The sequence below is a fragment of the Amphiura filiformis genome, chromosome 6 (genome assembly GCF_039555335.1).
Source record: "Amphiura filiformis chromosome 6, Afil_fr2py, whole genome shotgun sequence".
Taxonomy (NCBI): domain Eukaryota; kingdom Metazoa; phylum Echinodermata; class Ophiuroidea; order Amphilepidida; family Amphiuridae; genus Amphiura; species Amphiura filiformis.
In genome coordinates this window covers 27,663,038-27,682,492 of record NC_092633.1, presented here as the reverse complement: position 1 = coordinate 27,682,492, position 19,455 = coordinate 27,663,038, and the positions used below count along the sequence as shown (strand labels likewise).

The 19,455-nt window shown below is 36.3% G+C and overlaps 1 protein-coding gene across 1 annotated transcript in view; it reads right to left on the bottom strand.

Moving 5' to 3' along the window:
• The window catches only part of LOC140155208 (transcriptional coactivator YAP1-like), a 44,662-nt gene that overhangs the window by 14,651 nt on the left and 10,556 nt on the right, over positions 1-19,455 (bottom strand). The window contains 5 exon segments of the mRNA XM_072177952.1: positions 6,311-6,388; positions 9,775-9,873; positions 10,830-10,969; positions 11,418-11,589; positions 12,147-12,273. Coding sequence (XP_072034053.1) covers positions 6,311-6,388; positions 9,775-9,873; positions 10,830-10,969; positions 11,418-11,589; positions 12,147-12,273 — 616 coding nt within the window.

The following is a 19,455-nucleotide window of genomic DNA, read 5'->3' as shown; positions in this document are numbered from 1 at the left end:
CACTGAAATTGAAAATATTTTATTCTTATGTTAATTTGAATTCAATTGAAGAGAATTAAAAGTTTAACTACCACCATCTTAAAATGTTCATATTTACTGGATTAATTCTGTTAGAGATATCCACGGGACCCCTTATGTTAACATGCTAATCTAAATTTGCATATTCATTAATATTCAATTATTGTTACTCCTATAATATATAGTCCATCTACATAATAACAACTATCCATAAATTAATAAATTATGCATGAAAGGCCTACATAGTAGTACAAGGCAATGAAGGTTCATTCAACTGAACACGGTCACCTCTGTCACAAATTCACATTGTGGTAATATATCAGCAGTATAAACTTCCATGCCAAACAGCATCTATTCTTCTCCACTGGGTCACACTTTGGAAGTGAACTTTCTATTTGAGTGTGTGGGCTGTAGCCTAGTAAATCAAGCTTTCACCTCTTTGAACCAAAGCAAACTTATTTTCAAGGTACCTATTTTCACCTAAGAAAATACATGCACTTCATTTATAGTGCTTGTTTATGTTTTGTAAATAATAATTAATATTTGACACCATTTGGAGTTTTTAATATAAAATTGATACACTTTATCGGCAATGTGACCCAACGGCTCTCGATTTCACCAAGCTCAAAATTAATTCTACACATTTATATGAATAAAATTGGCAAACAATTCAACTAAAAGCAATTAGGTAACTCCAACAGTAGTACGTAGTACTAATGGTATGTTTAGTTCCTATTCATTTTTTAAAGTTCTTGAATGTGTTGTTTAGCAAAATAACAGAATCCAGGATATCTTAAAACATTTTTGACATGCATAGTTCTTTGTCAGATAACAAACTTGAGTCAGTTTGAAGTTATTTGTGATAAACAAGAAGCACAACAAAGTAATAAATCATTCTAAAATGGACAACAGATTTCACTTTAGTCCTGAATATTAAAAGCAAGACAAAATATCAAACAGAAATGATCTTGTATTTGTATCCGTATATAAACATAGATAAGACAAAAAGGCAGTATTTGGGCTCAATATCAAATGCCATGAAGGCCCTTCAGAGTTGATTCTGAGTTTCAATTCGCCTGCCCCTGTAAGTGTGCAATTTTTCAAAGAATTAAAATGAAAAAGTGTGTTTGAGGCCGGGGTTTTGAGGTTTAAAAAACCCAAATTTATGCACATTTTTTCTACTGGGAACACAATCTAAATTTGCTTCCCTCAATACACATAGGGTCTACATCTGCTGAAGCATCATGCCTTTAACATAAATCCTTCAATTCTTCAATATAATATATTCAAGTAAGCCCAGACCATTTTTGTAATTAGGTGACAGACAGACACAGGCTGGCCATGTCTTGAACTTTTCTCCTTTGCCTGTATATCAATTAGCTGGTATCAAAGCCTGTTAATAAACCAACCAATGACAGGGTGAAAAGTTGAATGACATTGACAACTAGAACAAATGACATTAAGTCTTCAAATCCATTGAGATCCCCTTAATATCTAGGGGTTGCCTGAGTTTATAATTGGCAATACTATACATTAGACCCTTCACATTAAATTCTTAGTTTACTGTTAACCGCCCGCATCCAAAATTGAAAATTGCAAAATATTTAATTATTTTATTTTTATTTTGGATTTTCTCCTTTAAAATAACTTTTAATGACTTTTACTTGCTACTTTCTAACATGAATCATATCAACAATAATGATGAATAAACAAACAGCATAACTGAACCTTATACTATGTGTAAAAGTAAGCATATTAATAAAATAATTAAATGCCGACTCCTGTCAAAACGGGTTGATAATTGGTTGTGATAACTAATACTAAATAAAGAAAATAATAGATAATTACCAATTAATAATTAAAAGTCACCTCGTCCTATTTTTAAAATCATGAACAGTAAACTCAGAATCAATTGTGAAGGGCCTTATACTGTTTTAATGTAAAAAAAAAAACTAATTTGTTTCTGAACAGTGCTGTGAAATCATCTGTCAGAAATTGTTCAAAATTGAAAGAATAATTATAAAATAAGATTCATAAATAGGAAAAATAGGAACAATATGTTGTGAGGCTATGATAAGTAGGGTCAAAGTGTACAAAATAAAACAATGTATGCAAATTTATGTTTCGCACAAATCCAGAAAAGGACGTGTTCTAAATATCAAGTTAGTCATTGATGTGAGATTAATCTTGAAAGCAAAAGTTTCACATGTTTTCTCATTTCTGTTAGAAAACTTTTCTCTGATCTCTGATACCTCTCAGGGTCCCTGGTTTAATTTACCTTTCAAATGAAACAATATGACCAGTATGGCAAAGAAAAAATCTGTTATAACAACAAAGACAAGGCCAAAATGGACAACATTATTATTCCTAGCAGAAAATTGTCCAGTATGAGCTGGGGATTATGTTTTATCCAAACAGTTCTGATGGTCACCAGTCAGCATGGTCAGTGGCTAAATAAATGTATAGTTTCACTACTGATACTGGTTTCAGTGATGGAAAATGAATTTAAATATTTAATATAGGGGAAGGAGACACTTCACATTTCTTTCACAATAAAATAATTGCACTTTGGGTATATCTCAATATCTAACTTCTATTTTATATTGAAAGCACATTAATTGCCAATCATTTGCTCTTATGTATTTTCAATCATTTTACAGTAGCTCCAAAATGCACCAGGCCTATAAGGGGAGGGAATCTACCTCCATCTGTGAAAAGTCTTGCTTCCACCCCCCCCCCTCCTTAGGATGCTGGCTGCCCTGGTATGTAAGATTTTTAAATTTTAGGCCTTTTTATCCCATTCTTGAGCATAATACCAATTTCATCAATGTTTTTCCCCTTGTAAGATGTCTTCCTCCCCCCTTGCCCACCACCTAAACAAAGCTGGCTATGCTAATGAGTCTATAGCCTGTCCAACCATAAAGCTGGAACATGACCTACATCAAAATACATGGATGATGGATCTTACACAAATGGGATAAAGGCCATGTTGCTAATGGTAGAACATAATAGCCCGGGGGGGTCACTCCCATTGTGGCCGTACACCATCCGCGATAATCAACTTTTGAAAAGCACCCTAAACAAGGATTTAACCCTTGTCTAAAACAATACCCTAAACAGGGATTTTATTCCGTGCATCAAATTTCATACCCTAAATTTCATTTCCGCGTATTAGCCATTGCAATTTTGCTACCCCTTTTTTCCAATATTTCATGTTTTGACACCCTAAACGCGTTACGCGCGTATCGTGCTTATCCACGAAAAACTACCCTTTTTACGCGTTTTCATTATCGCGGATGGTGTACAGGCCACAATGGGAGTGACCCCCCCGGGCATAATAGGGCTGCTTTATTAGAGATCATTTAGTGAAAGATGGAACATGGCTTTGGATAGGGCATATGAGACAACAAGGTTAATGGATAGGGTCATGCTCTATGTACTATACTGTACTATACTTTCCATCATATTTCTTTAATACTACTACATGTAGTGGGGAGGGTAGGGTGATCATTGATGGGATACAAGATGAGATCTTCGCTCTAGGCCTACATGTAATAACGCAATCACTTATAAATTGACCATGCATTATGATACCGCAATTTGGTTGGACCATTTTATTGGACTGGTCAGTGTGTGGTCACCACAGCTAATCCAGAGAAAGATGACCAAGTATGCTGCAATGGTCAAGGTCATCTGACTGACCAGTGACAATAGCCTTGTCACATTGTCCTTAAAATGACCTCAGGTACATATAGAACTAAAGATCTTTATCCTGATCTGGGTCAAGATGGAGTAAAGCCTCATCTACCCTCCCAAAGTTCAGGATACTGCATCCAATCAGATGGTAACATGAAACCTTGGGGTATTGCTTGTGGGTTATGTAGTAAAGGTCATTATGCAATGTACAGAAATAGATTTCCAAGTAATAAAAGTAGGCAGGTTAAATGTCAAATTTTGCCATACATTTGATGATTGCAATTTGCATTGTTAGCACAAGCACATTTTGTTCCAAATACACTGTAATCTGTCTATTGATCACGGGATTGATCAATTTTAGTACAAAATATCTTTGAATGGATCTTCTAACATAAATAACTTGCAGCAAAGTCTCTTGCAGTGATTGTCCTGCTTTATATGCAATGTTTTTCCCAAAAACCTTGTCTCCCATAAAACCAAAGAGTGCAAATCCAAACCCCAGAAAAATTGAAATCAAGATAGATTTGTAGTATTCATTCTTGCAATGAAGCATTCTCAGTAAGTGGTTATACGTAATATTTACTTGCTTATTATGACAGGAATTTGCTTCAAAATTAAAACCCATTTGCAAAACTCTTTACAAAAAGACATTTTACTGATCGTCAATAATTTTGCACAAAGTGGTCTCTCTGTGGATGCAGTGATAATATCGCCTTCAAAACTGATGGGTCAAAAATTTACAAAAACTATGAACCATAAACAATTTCACTCAGAACATTGTAGAACCTGTGCTCATACAAAATGTACTTTATCACATCTGTGATATCAGAATCAACACACTGAACCAATACAAGTGCAAGTACACATTGACAAAAAATGTCTTTGGACTACGTACATTTCTAAATGCATATGTAGTTGCATAAAATATATATACAAGTGCGATATGTATTAGCATGTACATAGTATCATTATTGTACATGTATTAGGCCAAGTAAAATAAAAAACATGTTTCACGTCCGGTTTTTGAAAAAAAGGAGGAAGAGGGGCTTTTTATTTTTATCGCAAAATCAGTGTAAATACCCACAATTAGAGCTGTTTTAGCATATATACAATAAATGCCTGGAAAAAGGAGGAGGCCTCTTTTTATTTGTTGTTCTGAGAGATAGTACCCCTCTAACTATCACAAAACCTTATAAAAGTGTTTCTAGTATATTAGCAAGGCTATAGAAAGCATCTCTACTTCCTAGACACATTTTTTGAAAAGTTATAACTGAATTTCAAAAAATAAAAATAAAATTTAAGAAACCTCAAAAAAGGAAGCGGGAGGGGACGTGAAACATGTTTATTTTTTCATTTGGCCTTATTATTATTAGTATATTTTATACATGTATGTTTGATCATCTACGCTTGCAGGACAATGCAGGGATGTTTGGGCTACTCTCTAGTAATTATATTGATGAAATCATGCAGTGTATTATAAATAAAGTAATGAATGAATAAAAACAATCTAAAAAAAAAATATATTAAAACTGCTAAAATTAATAATGCAATGCCCTCATCTATTCCTCCACAATGTTTGGGAATAGATGAGGGGATAGCAGATGCATTAATTCTATTATAATTTCTTTTGGCAGAAACCACCGCTAAGCATGATGGGTTTCCACCTGGAAGTATAATATATATCAAGGTCAAAGGTGAGTCAGAGGCATGATGGGAAGGTTAATTAGCATAAATGGATTGGTTCAGTGTTCCCTCTATCTGGTGCATGATGATGTACACACTGTGCTGATGAAATGCTCAAGAACCTTTCGGATTAGTTTCACAGTTTTCTTTTCAAAGTAAAACGTTCACTCGATTCCATTCAAATAACTAACCACTGCATTTCGTAAGTTGCTAAACATGTGCAACAATTGATTCAGCATACACTTACTATATAATAATGTGTATGCTAAGTTAATTGTTTCACAATGTAAAGACAAATCATTCCCAAGTATGAATTACAAGAAAGACTTGAGCATTGTGCAAACTACAGTCGATGCACTAGGATCCACAACATGCTAATCTAGCAAGGCACAGTTCTTTAACCCCAATACATTTGTACATACATTGAATGAACTTTGAAAATATGGGTACAAAAACTCATACTCTGCAGTCAAATTTTGCACTATGATTGTTTAATTGAGGTTATTAAACTATGCCATTGAGATGAGGTCATTGTGGTCCATAGCGATGCCCTATTAGCCTACAACATAGACATACTCATCAATGATCTACTGGCTATCTTGGATACAAGGGTCAATGGATTTCATATGTACCCTTCAAAGACCAAACTTTTAATTCATTGAACAAAACATGATTCATTCAATGCATAAGTTTTGTATGTAATTGTACGAGCAGTCGATATCAAATGTTAATTTAAATACCAGAATAACCAACTTTCCATGATTCATTTATACCATTGTTGCTTTCAAATCGCTCTATCTAAAATAGCCAGTACCATACTGCAGTGAGAGGGAACACTGTTGTCCTTAATCAATGACCAGCATGCAAAAGAGGCTAAGAGGTCAAGGGTCACAGTGTCCAGGTGGAACCCTACCTGCCAGCGTTGCTGGTCTGGGGATGGCCCACGATTCCCTTGCATTTGTCCTCCACGACGCAAAGCACCAAAACCAGTCTACAAGAAAAAAAGAGGTGAATTCACACACACAACACAAAAAATAAGCACACATTAGATCACTCTTGGAATGGAAATGGGAAAGAAAAATGGGAAATACACTGTAAAATACCATGAACAACACATCAGTCGTTGATTTATGTCTACAATTAAAATACTATATTCTAAGCTGCTAGATCACCGTATAAATGAATTTTAAATTAACCTTTCACTACATCCCCACCAGTTAAAGCTCCACCAACCAACAAATACAATACAGATAGAAAGCCTTGTCTCAAACTTGGTTCAAAGTGTGACTATCCAAACAACACCATGGATGATTGTCTCATTAAAGATCATTCACCCTACTCTTTTCTAAACTGACTATTTTATATTTTTAATGGGCCAGGCCGTTTTGAAAGTGATTCTTTAGTCCAACTCTGGACCATGAATGCTAACCCAGTATCAAGTCATGATAGATCAAAATCTGTCAATTCTAAGCAAGTATTGTTCAACTGTTTAGGCTGTTTTTACAATGAACTCCCCAGTTGTTAACATATTTCATGCAATCTACCTGTTTATGACATCAGAAATCAAACAGCACACTAAAAGATATGCTTGCAAGTATTTGTATCATCAATACAATATTGATAGAATATTTGTCTAAATAAACATAATTTCCACCAAGTTCGCTGTCGCAAATAATAAAGGAGACAAGCAGAAAAAGTGATCCTGCCCGGGAATCGAGCCCAGGACCTTATTTGCGACAGCGAACCTGGTGAAAAATTATGTTTATTTATATCATTCCAGCCAGTCATACCAATGGTTTTCCATGGAATATATTTCTGATGCATACTTGATTATTTGTACACAAAATTTGTACCTGAACCTTTGCTTTTGTCCAAATCTCTCCCGAGTGTACACGTAGCACTTAATTTTAAACCAGAATAAAATATCACTACATAATGTACTAAGTAACAGACACACACAAATTACATACATCAACTGAAGATACATTGTACTGATGGAGTACTACATGTTTTATATGTATAGATATATACCAAATATATATGGGATATAGCCTTGACATCCAGGTAACATTCACATTGGAAAAGGACAAGAAATGAGTGAGTGTAAAGGGCAAAGAAAAAGATAATTTTTATCTTCAAACTTTTGTCAATTTACATGAAACACCTGTGACTTAAAGTTGAACAAAAGTTTAATGGCATTTTTATTAAATACAGGGTGTCCATGAATCGATTAATTTGGGTAGAAGTTTCATGATTTGAAGCACAATGTGTAAACTCAATAAACCAACATCTGATTTTTTTCTTATTTTTTTCTGGATTTCTGCATAATTTTTACAACAAATTACAAAAGTACGGTAGGCAAAGAAAAAAAAATGAAAAAAGAAACACCCAACCCTTATGGAAGTACTGCAGTATGAATGCAAGCTGAACCAGGGACCATTAAATAAGCTCTGCACTTTTCCCATAATAGTAGTACAAATTTGTATTATCTATAACATTTCCCCCTCTTAAAATACTAAAATCACTTACGTTGCAATTCATCCATTGGATGAATCCCTACAAAAAATACAAAATATAACAGGACAACACTTCTACTTATTTTCAAAATCTCCTCTCAGCTGTCACTCATGGTTTATAGTAATTTCACCTTGTTGTTTCAAAAGTTTTACAAAACATATTCCAGAGACCCAAATCTCAGTACAGGTCTTATAGGCCTACATGTATGTGACATAATCTGCTCCATGGAGGCCAAAGGAGGCATTTTTGACAATTGAATTACTATTTAGGCCTACCTTATACAAACATTAGGCTATCATATACTGGAAAAAACAAAGGTTGGAAGTTTTGTGATATCTATTTTCATTATGTATTTTATTGTTTTTTTACTCCATATTTTTGCCTTTATCTCCATTTCAAATTTGCTGCCGATGATCCCCATGGATCAGATCATGTCACATATTATTGTGGGTGCTGGGAATATCTTGCATGTGAGTTTTAAAACAAATTCACACCACGCAGCATGTGTCATTTTAGGTCATTTAGTAAAAATGTTTATTTTATAAACTTGGCATTTGGTATGAACACAAATGTGGCAGTACTGTGGCCTCATTTTGAATGTTGATGTACCACCAATGGGCCATTGCATGATTTCTGCTTCTAACATCTACAACTCTTCAACTTGGAACCAGATTGGTGCTAGCCTCAATTCAAGTACAAACCAACACATGAAAACATATATCCCACCTTTAACTGGGCAGCATTAATCCTGAATCAAAATTGACTATGCTTGACAAAAGTCTCATTTTGCTTGAGGCTATTGAATTTATCAAATTTCAAATATTTTCAGATAATATTTGTAGAAAGAGGCTTATCATTCAATTGGCATACCCTTTTTGTATGACTATGTAATGTAATAAGAGTGGCAGAAAACGTCAACCAAACATTTTAAAGACTAAATATTAGCATATATTGTAAGTTACTCCAGTCACAACCAAATCAATTTTGCACTAAATATGGTTTTAGATCATGATATGGATGAACAAAAACTAATTAATAGTAAAATATATATACAAAACATCAAAACATAGATGTACCCATTTGTTTTTGCTAACCATACAAGCAAAAAATTAATTTGTGTACTCCCTGAATCCAAAATAAATAAGTGGAAAGGTAAAATGCTGTAAAACTGCTAAATAACACACAGATGCGCATAAACTCATTGTAGGAAAATATAAACCAATATAATTAGCGCAAGATTTCTTTCTATCCTCATCACTATAAAACTTCCATTAATTTAAAGTGACCTTAAAATAAAAAAGGCACTTTTGTTTGTGCTCACCTCTAACATATGCTTCAATGTTAACACAATATCTAATAGGGTAGAAAATTACAATGCTGCAAAGAGAACGCTCACTTCATCAGCTATGGGGGTGGGTTTGTGTGTGGGGGCCATGTGTGGGGTGCATGTCACGTGAGTGTATACTCTTATCAGAGGTAAGAAGGGATAATATTTGTAACAACACAACATTGTGGGAATATTATGGGGTGTGTGGAGGTGTGTGCATCTAGTTTCACCATAGGTCCGTGTTTCATGAGCGTGTATTCAAGACACAAAGACCATGGACATCCTCAGCTGCAAGACCTGTTGCAGCGGATGCTACATATATTTATTTAGCCTATATGATCCTTCTCAATGGGTCTAATATAATGTTCACTGTGTGTTAATTAATTGTCAGATCTATGTATAAAATTCCATGGTGTCAATGTGAAATGGTAATGTTTTCATGACTTCATTTTGTGTGTGTGTTGGGGGGGGGTAGGGTGTAATGGGGGTGGGTAATTGGGGTGGGTATATACACCTGTGTGTCAATGACTTACCTGCTGTAAGATTTCCTGTTGTCTCCTCTGTAAGCACTCCCTCTCCTTTTGTAATCTTTGTAACCTTAATGCTTGTTGTCTTGCTTGTAGTGAGACAGCCTGTCAACATCAATCAGACAAAATAGAATTACACCCATGGCTCAATTTGTATGAAAATTTCAAAATCAGAAGATACTGCTTGCCCCCCCCCCAGCATTGCTAAAAAGTTGGGGAAAATGCACCAATTTGGGGGGAAATTCAGGGTTACAGGCCTAAAATTAGAATCGAAACAAGTCCTGTGCCCCCAACTTTTGTAAACCTGCGGACGCCACTGCTGCTTGCATTATAATTATTGAGCTGTACTGTGTACACTGACACATTTCTATGTATCTTTCTGAAGAGTCTAAATGTATGTACATGTATAGTCTACACTACCTCCAGTCAGTGGCACTAACTTTGAAGTTCAGTGTGTGCTGCGTTGGCCTAGCAGTTTCTTTTTTTGCGTGTACAAATGCGCCACTTAAATCGCATGCTTAAAAGTATATACATGCACCAAGTAACACTCAGTTAACGCTGAACACACTGAACTTCAAAGCTAGTGTCGCTAACTGGAGGTAGATATATAGACCATAGAGTTAGCCTCCATGAACAGAACCAGAATACATGCATAGACCATTATCTTGGCAGAGCAGTGCATGTTTTGTTAAGTCCAGGCAGGGACTTTTGCCATGAGTCTGAGAGAGAGGTGCCTATTCTCAATCTCATGCTATCATTTGTTTGGCTTATAATTGTCAAAAATTATTAAGTTTCTGTCACTGTGTGCATCAATAAAGACCCAACTTATGCTGGTGTAAATTCACATAAGCATACGCCATGCAATGCGCAACTAGCGCAAGCGCTGTGCCCAACTGTGTAAATGCAATTCTATATCAATACACAATGTTATGAGTCGCTTTTTTTTGCCAAATTATATAAGCCGAACAGACAAGAGAAATTATTTTTAGTTTCTACAAGATTTTTTAAACAACTTTTAGATTTATTTCTAGTTATCTGGGACTCCTCAATAAGTTAATTACCTGTTGACCTGCCAGTGTTGTTGTGTTAAGATTTTGGTTCTGTACTTGTCCTGAGATGGACTGCTGTAGTAACTGTTGTTGCTGCTGCTGTTGCTGCAATACTGCTGCAGCTGCCTGTAATGTGCTTGTTCCCCTCATTGCTGAAAATAAAATGATTATAATATGAACAAAATGAGAACAATCAATACTTGCGCTACGCAACTACGGAATGTAATTTGGTATAGAAATGCTTTCTATTTTTCTAAAATATCTGTAAAATAATAAAAACTTTCCCTTGTATTTCACTTTTCATTCAAATAATTACTCCTAAGTACATGGCATACATGATGGAAGTCCTGATGAAGTTGGAGACACGTCTAACAAAAGGTTCATCATTATTTTGTTCTATTTGGGTCTCTGTCTTTTGTATACAATGTATGTTGCAAAGCTATAAATAAAAACTAAAGTAAACTAAGCTTGATAAATCACACAGGGAAAAATACTACAAGTTAAAATGACTCCTCCCTTCTGCCTCCCATCCCCCCAGATAAACTCTTTGCAGAGTTCAAATGTCTCATATATACCCTATCTACCAACACATGTCCTTACCTATTCTAGGATCTAACCATGTGGTACTTCTGTCGAGATGGTTGATAAAGTAGAGCTCTCCTTCTGGCGTGCTTGCTTGCTCCCAATTTGATGGCAGTGGTCCCAAATCTTGGATGGGGGGTGGTGGCGGCTGCCCGGGTGGCTGTTGACTAGTCCCCCCTATTGACAACCCCTGTTAACAGAAATATTCCAAGAACTAGTTAGATCCTGTGAGATGGTAGGACGAATAAAGGTGGGTATATGGGGGGTGCACATGTGTGTATGTATGTGAGAAAAGCATGAATATAACAAAAGCATTGATTACAGTTTACATATAATTAGCCAATGAATGCTAGAAAACATGCACATTTTGTATGCAGAAAGAAAATAGTGAATGTGTTGTTTCTTGTTTAAACTTTTTCATGGAGTTTAGTACTTCCCAAAAAGGTCTGCTGCTTGTTTCCTCAATGAACTACATGCAGCAACTCACCAAATACATAAGCTGTAAAATTATGGGCCTTCAGAGAGTATATGACTAGGAGCGACCAGGTATACAACTTAAATTGATGAGCAAGTAGAGCTACCACAGGGGACGGGCACTAAACAGACGGTCAATATTATGCCAGGATGGATGAGGGAATTTACCATTTTAGGGAGTATCCCATCCCCTTGTGATTGGCTCAAATAAATAAGTTCTTTTAAAAAAGCCCAAAAATTGCCCATTCCCCCATTAGAGAGTGAACAACCTACCTGCGCACCAGGATGTGGAGGAAGAGGAGACTGATGACCTGAGTTTGTTGTAGGAGGTTTATTTAATTGGTTGTTATTCAATACCGGCTTTCTAGGGTCCTGCCATGTAGTTGATTGTGTATTGTGGCTGAAATAGAACAAAAAAATTAATTAAAAGTTAACATTTTGAACTAGGATGATGAATAGGCCAACATGTTAGTTTGATAAAGTATGAGAAGGAGTTCAAAAGAATCATACAATCTATACTTCATAACCATTATCAGCAGTGCAGTGGCTTCACCACAGGGGCATGGGGGAAATGCCCCCAGTCAGAACTCTTACCCTCTCAGTTGCCCTCCAGGTAAAAACCCAAAATTACAAAGGAAAATGTCCACTTTTTGCAGCAAAAAAATCCTGGCACCACCACTGATTATCAGGGGTGTGGCAAGCAATCTTCAGCCTGCTTGTGACATGCCTAAATGGTTAAAATGTGCCCAAAATAGGTTGATTAATGTTTTTAGTAATGCTCGGGCCCTGAAGCTATCCAGCCCAGCACACAGCAATGACATCAACAGGCCCTGGCAACAGGCTACCACGGTAACTACACACATTACTAATAATATACTATTATTAAAGGAAAACAAAAGCAAAATTAAAATTTACCCTATCAGAGCTGCAAATTACCTTTTTTTTTTCATTTTGCGGGCATTGACATGGAAATTAACCTTGTTCGCTTTTAAATCTCTTCTTTGATCTTTAACAATTTTGGTATCAAAACAGCTTAAACAGGTCAAATTATTTCAAAAAGGCATTTAAACTGTTCAAGGGCAACTTTTCCCATAATTCTGAAAGTCAGAGTAACACAAGAAGGGAAAGAAATCTACAATCCCTTTCATTGAGCCGATGTGAATAGTCAGGAAGTCAGTCAGCAAAGGTTTTACAAAACATGACATTTAAAAACTTCTATAACAAGCTGGAGGGAAATATTATTCAATTTGAGAAGATAATCAGAATAAATCTTTTAGCTCCAAGCAAGGTTGTCTCAACAAGCACAAATTACTCTTCTGTTCATTTTTAAATAAAATAAATTACTTTATTTTTCACCAAATGACCTTAAGTTCCATCACTTAACTGATTCTAAAAACAAATTACTGTTCTGTCCTTTTCCAAATGAAATAAAAGTTATTTTAGATTTTCACCAAATGACCTAGCTTTACTTTCATCACTTTTTTGGGGTATTGGTTTACATTACTTTAAGCACAGAATCTGTAAACACTGTTATAAGCAGGCATATTATTGCCATTATTCCCAAAATTTTATTAGCGCACTCTTCTAAAGGAATCATTCCCGGATTCCAGTTCAATGGATGTGGTCTTTGAACTAAATGGTTTTTGGACTGTATGGTCTTTAACTTCATAGAACACCTCACAACTTTAATTGGATAGACAAAACATTTTGTAGCATTTGCTGTATCTAACTGGACTTAAAATGTCAACATTCACTATTGTCTACTTGACTCCTCCGTCCAGTTGGTTAAATTTGGCATGATTTAGCTCAGCTGTAGTTCCTACCCATATCCTCAACAAACAAGACACCATATAAGTTAATATACCACCACCTCATCTATTCTTGTACCCATCTAAGGATACTATTGGTAAACATCACTTGGCAACCAGCTTCTCACAACCGCTCCTTTCTTGGAGCAACTTACGTCTGCAAATTACCTCACTCAGGAGTGTTTCTAGACCAAAGACAAGAAATGAATTTCCTATAACAGCGAAATAATTCATAATCACGCTACCGATTCCCTGGTATCATACTATTCTGATTGAATCAAATGAAATGAACTCATATTTATGTATCCAAGTATCATATGTACACAAAAAGCGGCCTTAATTTAAGCACAACCCTCACATGGACAAAGTGTCGCATTTTAGCAACACCGTCAGAAAACTTGTCGGCAAGGATGTGAGCTGAGGAAAGGGGAGGAGCGATGCGACCAGTGAGGGTATCATATAGCCATCTGACGTCAACTGGTCTCAGCATGCAAACCAAACTGTTGAGTGCATGCATGTATTTATGCACGGCCAAGTTCATCTGGGATAAGAGGACACAACAAAAATAGTAGTACTAGCAAAGCACTTGGGATGAACATTGTTGATGTAACTGAGAGAGCGTATATAATAATATGACCGGTGTTATCACAACTGCATAAATGGAGACAGATAGAAGGTTCTGTAACTATACATATGATTATAAATTTATAATATGATGTATGATATTGTTGCTAAGCAATGCCCCATCACAAACCTTTTTTTCAAAACTTTTTTCAAAAATTTGTAACACATACATTTGTACACTCATAATTTTAAATTTATTCATGTCATTATTTATACTATAGCAACACAACATGTCCACACACCCACACTGCCATGCCGAGCAAAATGTACAATTAATAAACCGGCTGCGTAAACAAAGCCGTTTTCAGAAGAGATAATATAAACTAAATCATATGGGTCATCAAACCTGGAAAACAGTTATCTATGCAAATAGGTTATGCATATATTACTCACTATAAACACACACACTTGGACCAAATGATTTAGCAATATGTAGGGCCTACCTATAAAGTACATTAGGCCCTTGAAAACTCAATTTCCTGGGGTTTTTTCAGCTCATGTGGCAACTTTTTCATTATTCATTATTTTGGCGATTTTCACTTCTCACAAAAATGAACCCCTTTGGCACCACCCAAATAAATAGGGGATCACCAAAGACCGAGGTGTTTATTCTCTGGTTCCGAAATGATTTTGCTTCATATAACACTAAAATATTTAGGAAAAATTTTACCAAAGAATTAATTGTTTTGGATTCTTGGTTCACTAATGCTGGCAAAATTTCATAATACACACGGGTGACGGGAAACAGGAAATCTTGTGTCAAGGGCCTTAGATGGCCTATAGTATATATGTTATGGGTACAACCATCATATTGGAAAAAGGTGTTGGAGGGGAATATTAGCTTTTATTTATCATCATTCATTTGATCTTAGACTTGGGCACAATCTCAAACATAGCTTACACATACCCATATACTGACATTTTATTCAGTTCTATGAAATCAAAACTTCCTGGTGGAAATTAGTATACATGTACGTATGTACACATAAAATTTTGTGGGTATTTTCTTTTTCCGGAGTTAAAAATAGCATAGACTTTAGACCAGAGAAGTGAAGTCAAACTTTGTTCACATGACAGGTCAAAGTCTAACCATTAATTAAAGGAAATGTAAACATTAACAGGTACTTGATCTCATTCACAGATAAATGATGCCTTTCCTATCATTTATGTTCCTTGCAAATTTGGTTGAGTTTAAAATTTAAAGATCAATTAATTAGTAACAATTGTTACTTCATAATCATACATGTAGGGTAACTTTTCAAAACTATCATAATTTCATAGCTTGTACCAAAAGTGTACTGAACAATTACCGTACTGCATAAATCATGATGTGTCAATTTAAATTTTGGTTTCAAACCCTAAATTGCCTAGTCCGACGAGTAGGACCTGTTTTTTTCTTAACCACAAAAATCCACTAACCGCCCCTCCCGAATTTGGGCGGCGCGGTCACTGGACTTTCGCTATTCGTCTTTCTTGCGCCATGTGAGATAGTGATCATAGTGTGAAAAGAGTATAGTCTGGTAACTTAGAAAAAAAGGTCCAACTCGTCGGACTATAATTGCCCTGGATACTATAAAATACTACAACATAAAGCCAAAGCATCACACATGATTAAGGTGATGCGATGTTTCAATCGCAAAAAATATCCATGTTTTTCCGACATTGACTTGTCAATGTTTTTTTTTAAATCTATTAACATTGACAACATTGAAATCATCAAATTGTCTATGTTTTTGACATGAAAAGGGAATTCAGTAATCAGTAGCCTACATCCAGTTTTCTAACACTTTATCTACTTCCTTGATTTTAATAAAGTGGACAAAGTTACAACCAAATCAGTGAAATCATAGTATGTCATTGCTAATGCTACAAGTCACTGGTACATGATTTTAAAACTTGGAAGTAAAGATTTGAAACTCTATCTATCTTTGACATCTATGGTTCAATGCATAGGTACCACGTTGTAGTACAGAGTGATCTATTGAAAAATTCATCTATTGCTAATGACAGTGAATCCTTTGACAGTGAACTGCTGGATTTTCTGGTGTCTGTTATGTTATATTTCGCACACTGATTTCAGGGTTGCAACTTCATGCAGTACATGTAGCTAAATGCCATATCTCTCTTGTGTGCCATTCTCTCTAATGTAATGCATGTATAATAATGGTGGTTATGTCCTATTATCCTATCTACAATACCTCTATTGTGTTGAATCTTTTCATAGGCATTTCACCCACAAAGTCTTCCAATAGGTACATTCTCTGTCTTTTATTTGGCTCTCTCCTAAGCCACTTGATAAATAGTACATGGGAAACAAAACTGGAAACCAGCAAACAATGAAGCCCACCCAGTTATTGATATACATATACCTGGTAGGGCTTTTAAAAGGGTAGCTCTGTGTAATTGTTGGAAACTTCAGAAGTTCAGCAGAGGTTAATCTAGTGGAAGCCCCATTCCCACCCTTAGAACACATCTCAAGGTCGGAGGCCTGCAGATGGGATACATACTGTATTTAGATAGTCCTCAGGCCAGGAAAAATTCAATACAATATTTTTTGTTACTCTGGAAGTCCAGAAAAAATAATGTACATATATATCTTCATAATCTTGCATACTGTAGAGGCAAATCGAAAGTAAAAAAAAGGTACATGCATTTGTGTGGTGGTAAGGCCAGGGATGAAAAATTATACACTTTATTTATATAAAATTCATTTTTTTGCTCTAAAATTGTAAAATGACAAACAATTTTCATCTGAGAAATTGAAAAAGACTGGTAATTTATACAAATATGCCAACATTTACTAAAAATCAGTGATTTACAGTGATTGTTATTTAGATTCTGTCTGCTTAAAACTGACAACACAACTGTTTCATTTCCAGAAAACCCAAACATTTTTTGCAGGTAGGTCAATATTGTACAATATCCAAAATGACGCACATTGAGATGAATAGGGGGTTTATACATTTTAAATGTACAACACATCTACAAAACATAAAAGCATTCAATTTATTGTGACAGTGAAAGGAATGCAACTAATTTAGTAAAATATTGATATTTACTGGAATCTATTTATTGCACCAACACAATGGCTACTACATTGCACTGGTCGATAGCAACTGTGGTTAACATGCTTGGAATAAAATGACGATCAATATAATAATTGTGTGCGTTTCTGGTGTTGTGGCTGTTCTAATCATTATATAGCATAGTTTAGGCTCATGTTTGTTCCAATACCTGCTACTGAAAACCAACATTTCCCTTTCCCCACCTCTCCCTCAGGCATCTTGTTTATCCAGGGGACTTGCAGGAGTAACAAAGACTTGACATCATTTCAAGCTTTGCTTATTTTTTGTTTACGTTGTGAAAGTCATTCATTTATTGACTTTTTGTTCCATTTTTGTTCCCTTCATCAGTACAAATAAGGGCTGTGCAATAATCATACAGCAGGGGGGGTTCAAATGGAGGACCAAAAATTGCTCCCTCATCTTCATACCCTACCAAATTGCTTGCCCTCCCCATCTCGGCCTGCCAAATATTCCTGGTCCCCTCCCCCTCCTCCCACTTTCAGGGATTGCTTTTTGAGGAGAGTGAGAGCAATTGCTCTCTGATATAGGGGAGTGATTTTTAGCTCTCCTTTGTTGACCATTCTCTCCTTACATTCTATTGCAAAACAGCTCTCCTTGAAAGATCCAGCAAAGCAATTTAATTCTCTCCATCAAATTCTAAAAGACAGACCCTCACTTTGCAGTTTGCATGTGGCAAATTGTTGGGAACCCCAGATAGCGAGCACATTTTTTTTTGTTGCATTTATGGAACATTTCCGTACTGTTCACCTAAGCCTTTTTATAGCATTTTATTTAGTGCACAGCCCCTAAATTATACCCGTATGCGAAGCATGAACGGGTATATTGCCATTCTATGGTTTCTTCTCCTTCTCCTTCTCCTTTTCCTCCATCAAACACAACATTCTGTCAAGGCTAGCGCTAAAACTACAAAGGCCACAGGGCCCATATGTGGTACACTTATGGGCCCTACCCATCAGATTTATCCTTTGCCCATCTTGGCCCCAGAGGTCAAGGTCACAGGCCCCAGGGGCCCAAATGTAAAAATACAAAGCATGCCGTTTCTCATCAAATGAAGCAGCCTCAGGGGCCTGAGTTGGTACACTGATAGCCCCAGGGGTACTCTATATATACAAGTATACATGAACCCCATATGTCATATATTATGGGCCCCAGGGCCCCAAATGTTAAAACAAGGGGTAACAGATTGACAAAGCTAGCGCTAAAACTACAAGGGCCCCAGGGCCCATATGTAGTACACTTATGGGCCCTACCCAGTAGATTTATCCTTTGCACATCTGGGCCCCAGAGGTCAAAGGTCACGGGCCCCAGGGGCCCAAATGTAAAAATACAAAGCATGCGGTTTCTCATTAAATGAAGCAGCCTCGGGCCCTGAGTTGGTACACTGATAGAGCCAGGGTACTCTATATATACAAGTATACATGAGTCCCATATGTCATATATTATGGGCCCCAGGGCCCCAAATGTTAAAATAAGGGGCAACAGGTTAACAAGGCTAGCTATAAAACTACAAGGGCACTAGGGCTCATATGTGGCACATGTATGGGCCCTAAGTTGTAATGTGTCTTCTGCCCATTTTGGCCCCAGATGTTTAAGGCTAGGGGCCCCAGAGGCCCAAATGTTAAAACAAAGGGCCGGTCAAGTTTCTCAACAAATAAAGTAGCGACAGGGTTTAGATTTGGTACACTAATAGGTCTTCAGCATTATATTGTTTTATGTATATATGAACCCTATGTGTCACATAATATGGGCCCCAGGGCCCCAAACGCTAAAACATAGGGCCGGTCGTTACTCAGTAAATAAAGCAGCTACAATGTCCAGCTTGAGTCTGCTGATAGCACTTGAGAAGTATATTTCAACATATGCACAGAGCCCCATAAGTCAAATATTATGGGCCCCAGGCCCCAAATGTTAAATCAAAGGGCCGCCATTTTTCACCAAAGCTCAAAGTTTGTACACAGACTGCACCTGAGAATTATATTGTTATATGTACATATGAGCCCCATATGTCACATAATATGGGCCCAGGGCCCCAAACGCTAAAACATAGGGCCAGCCGTTACTCAG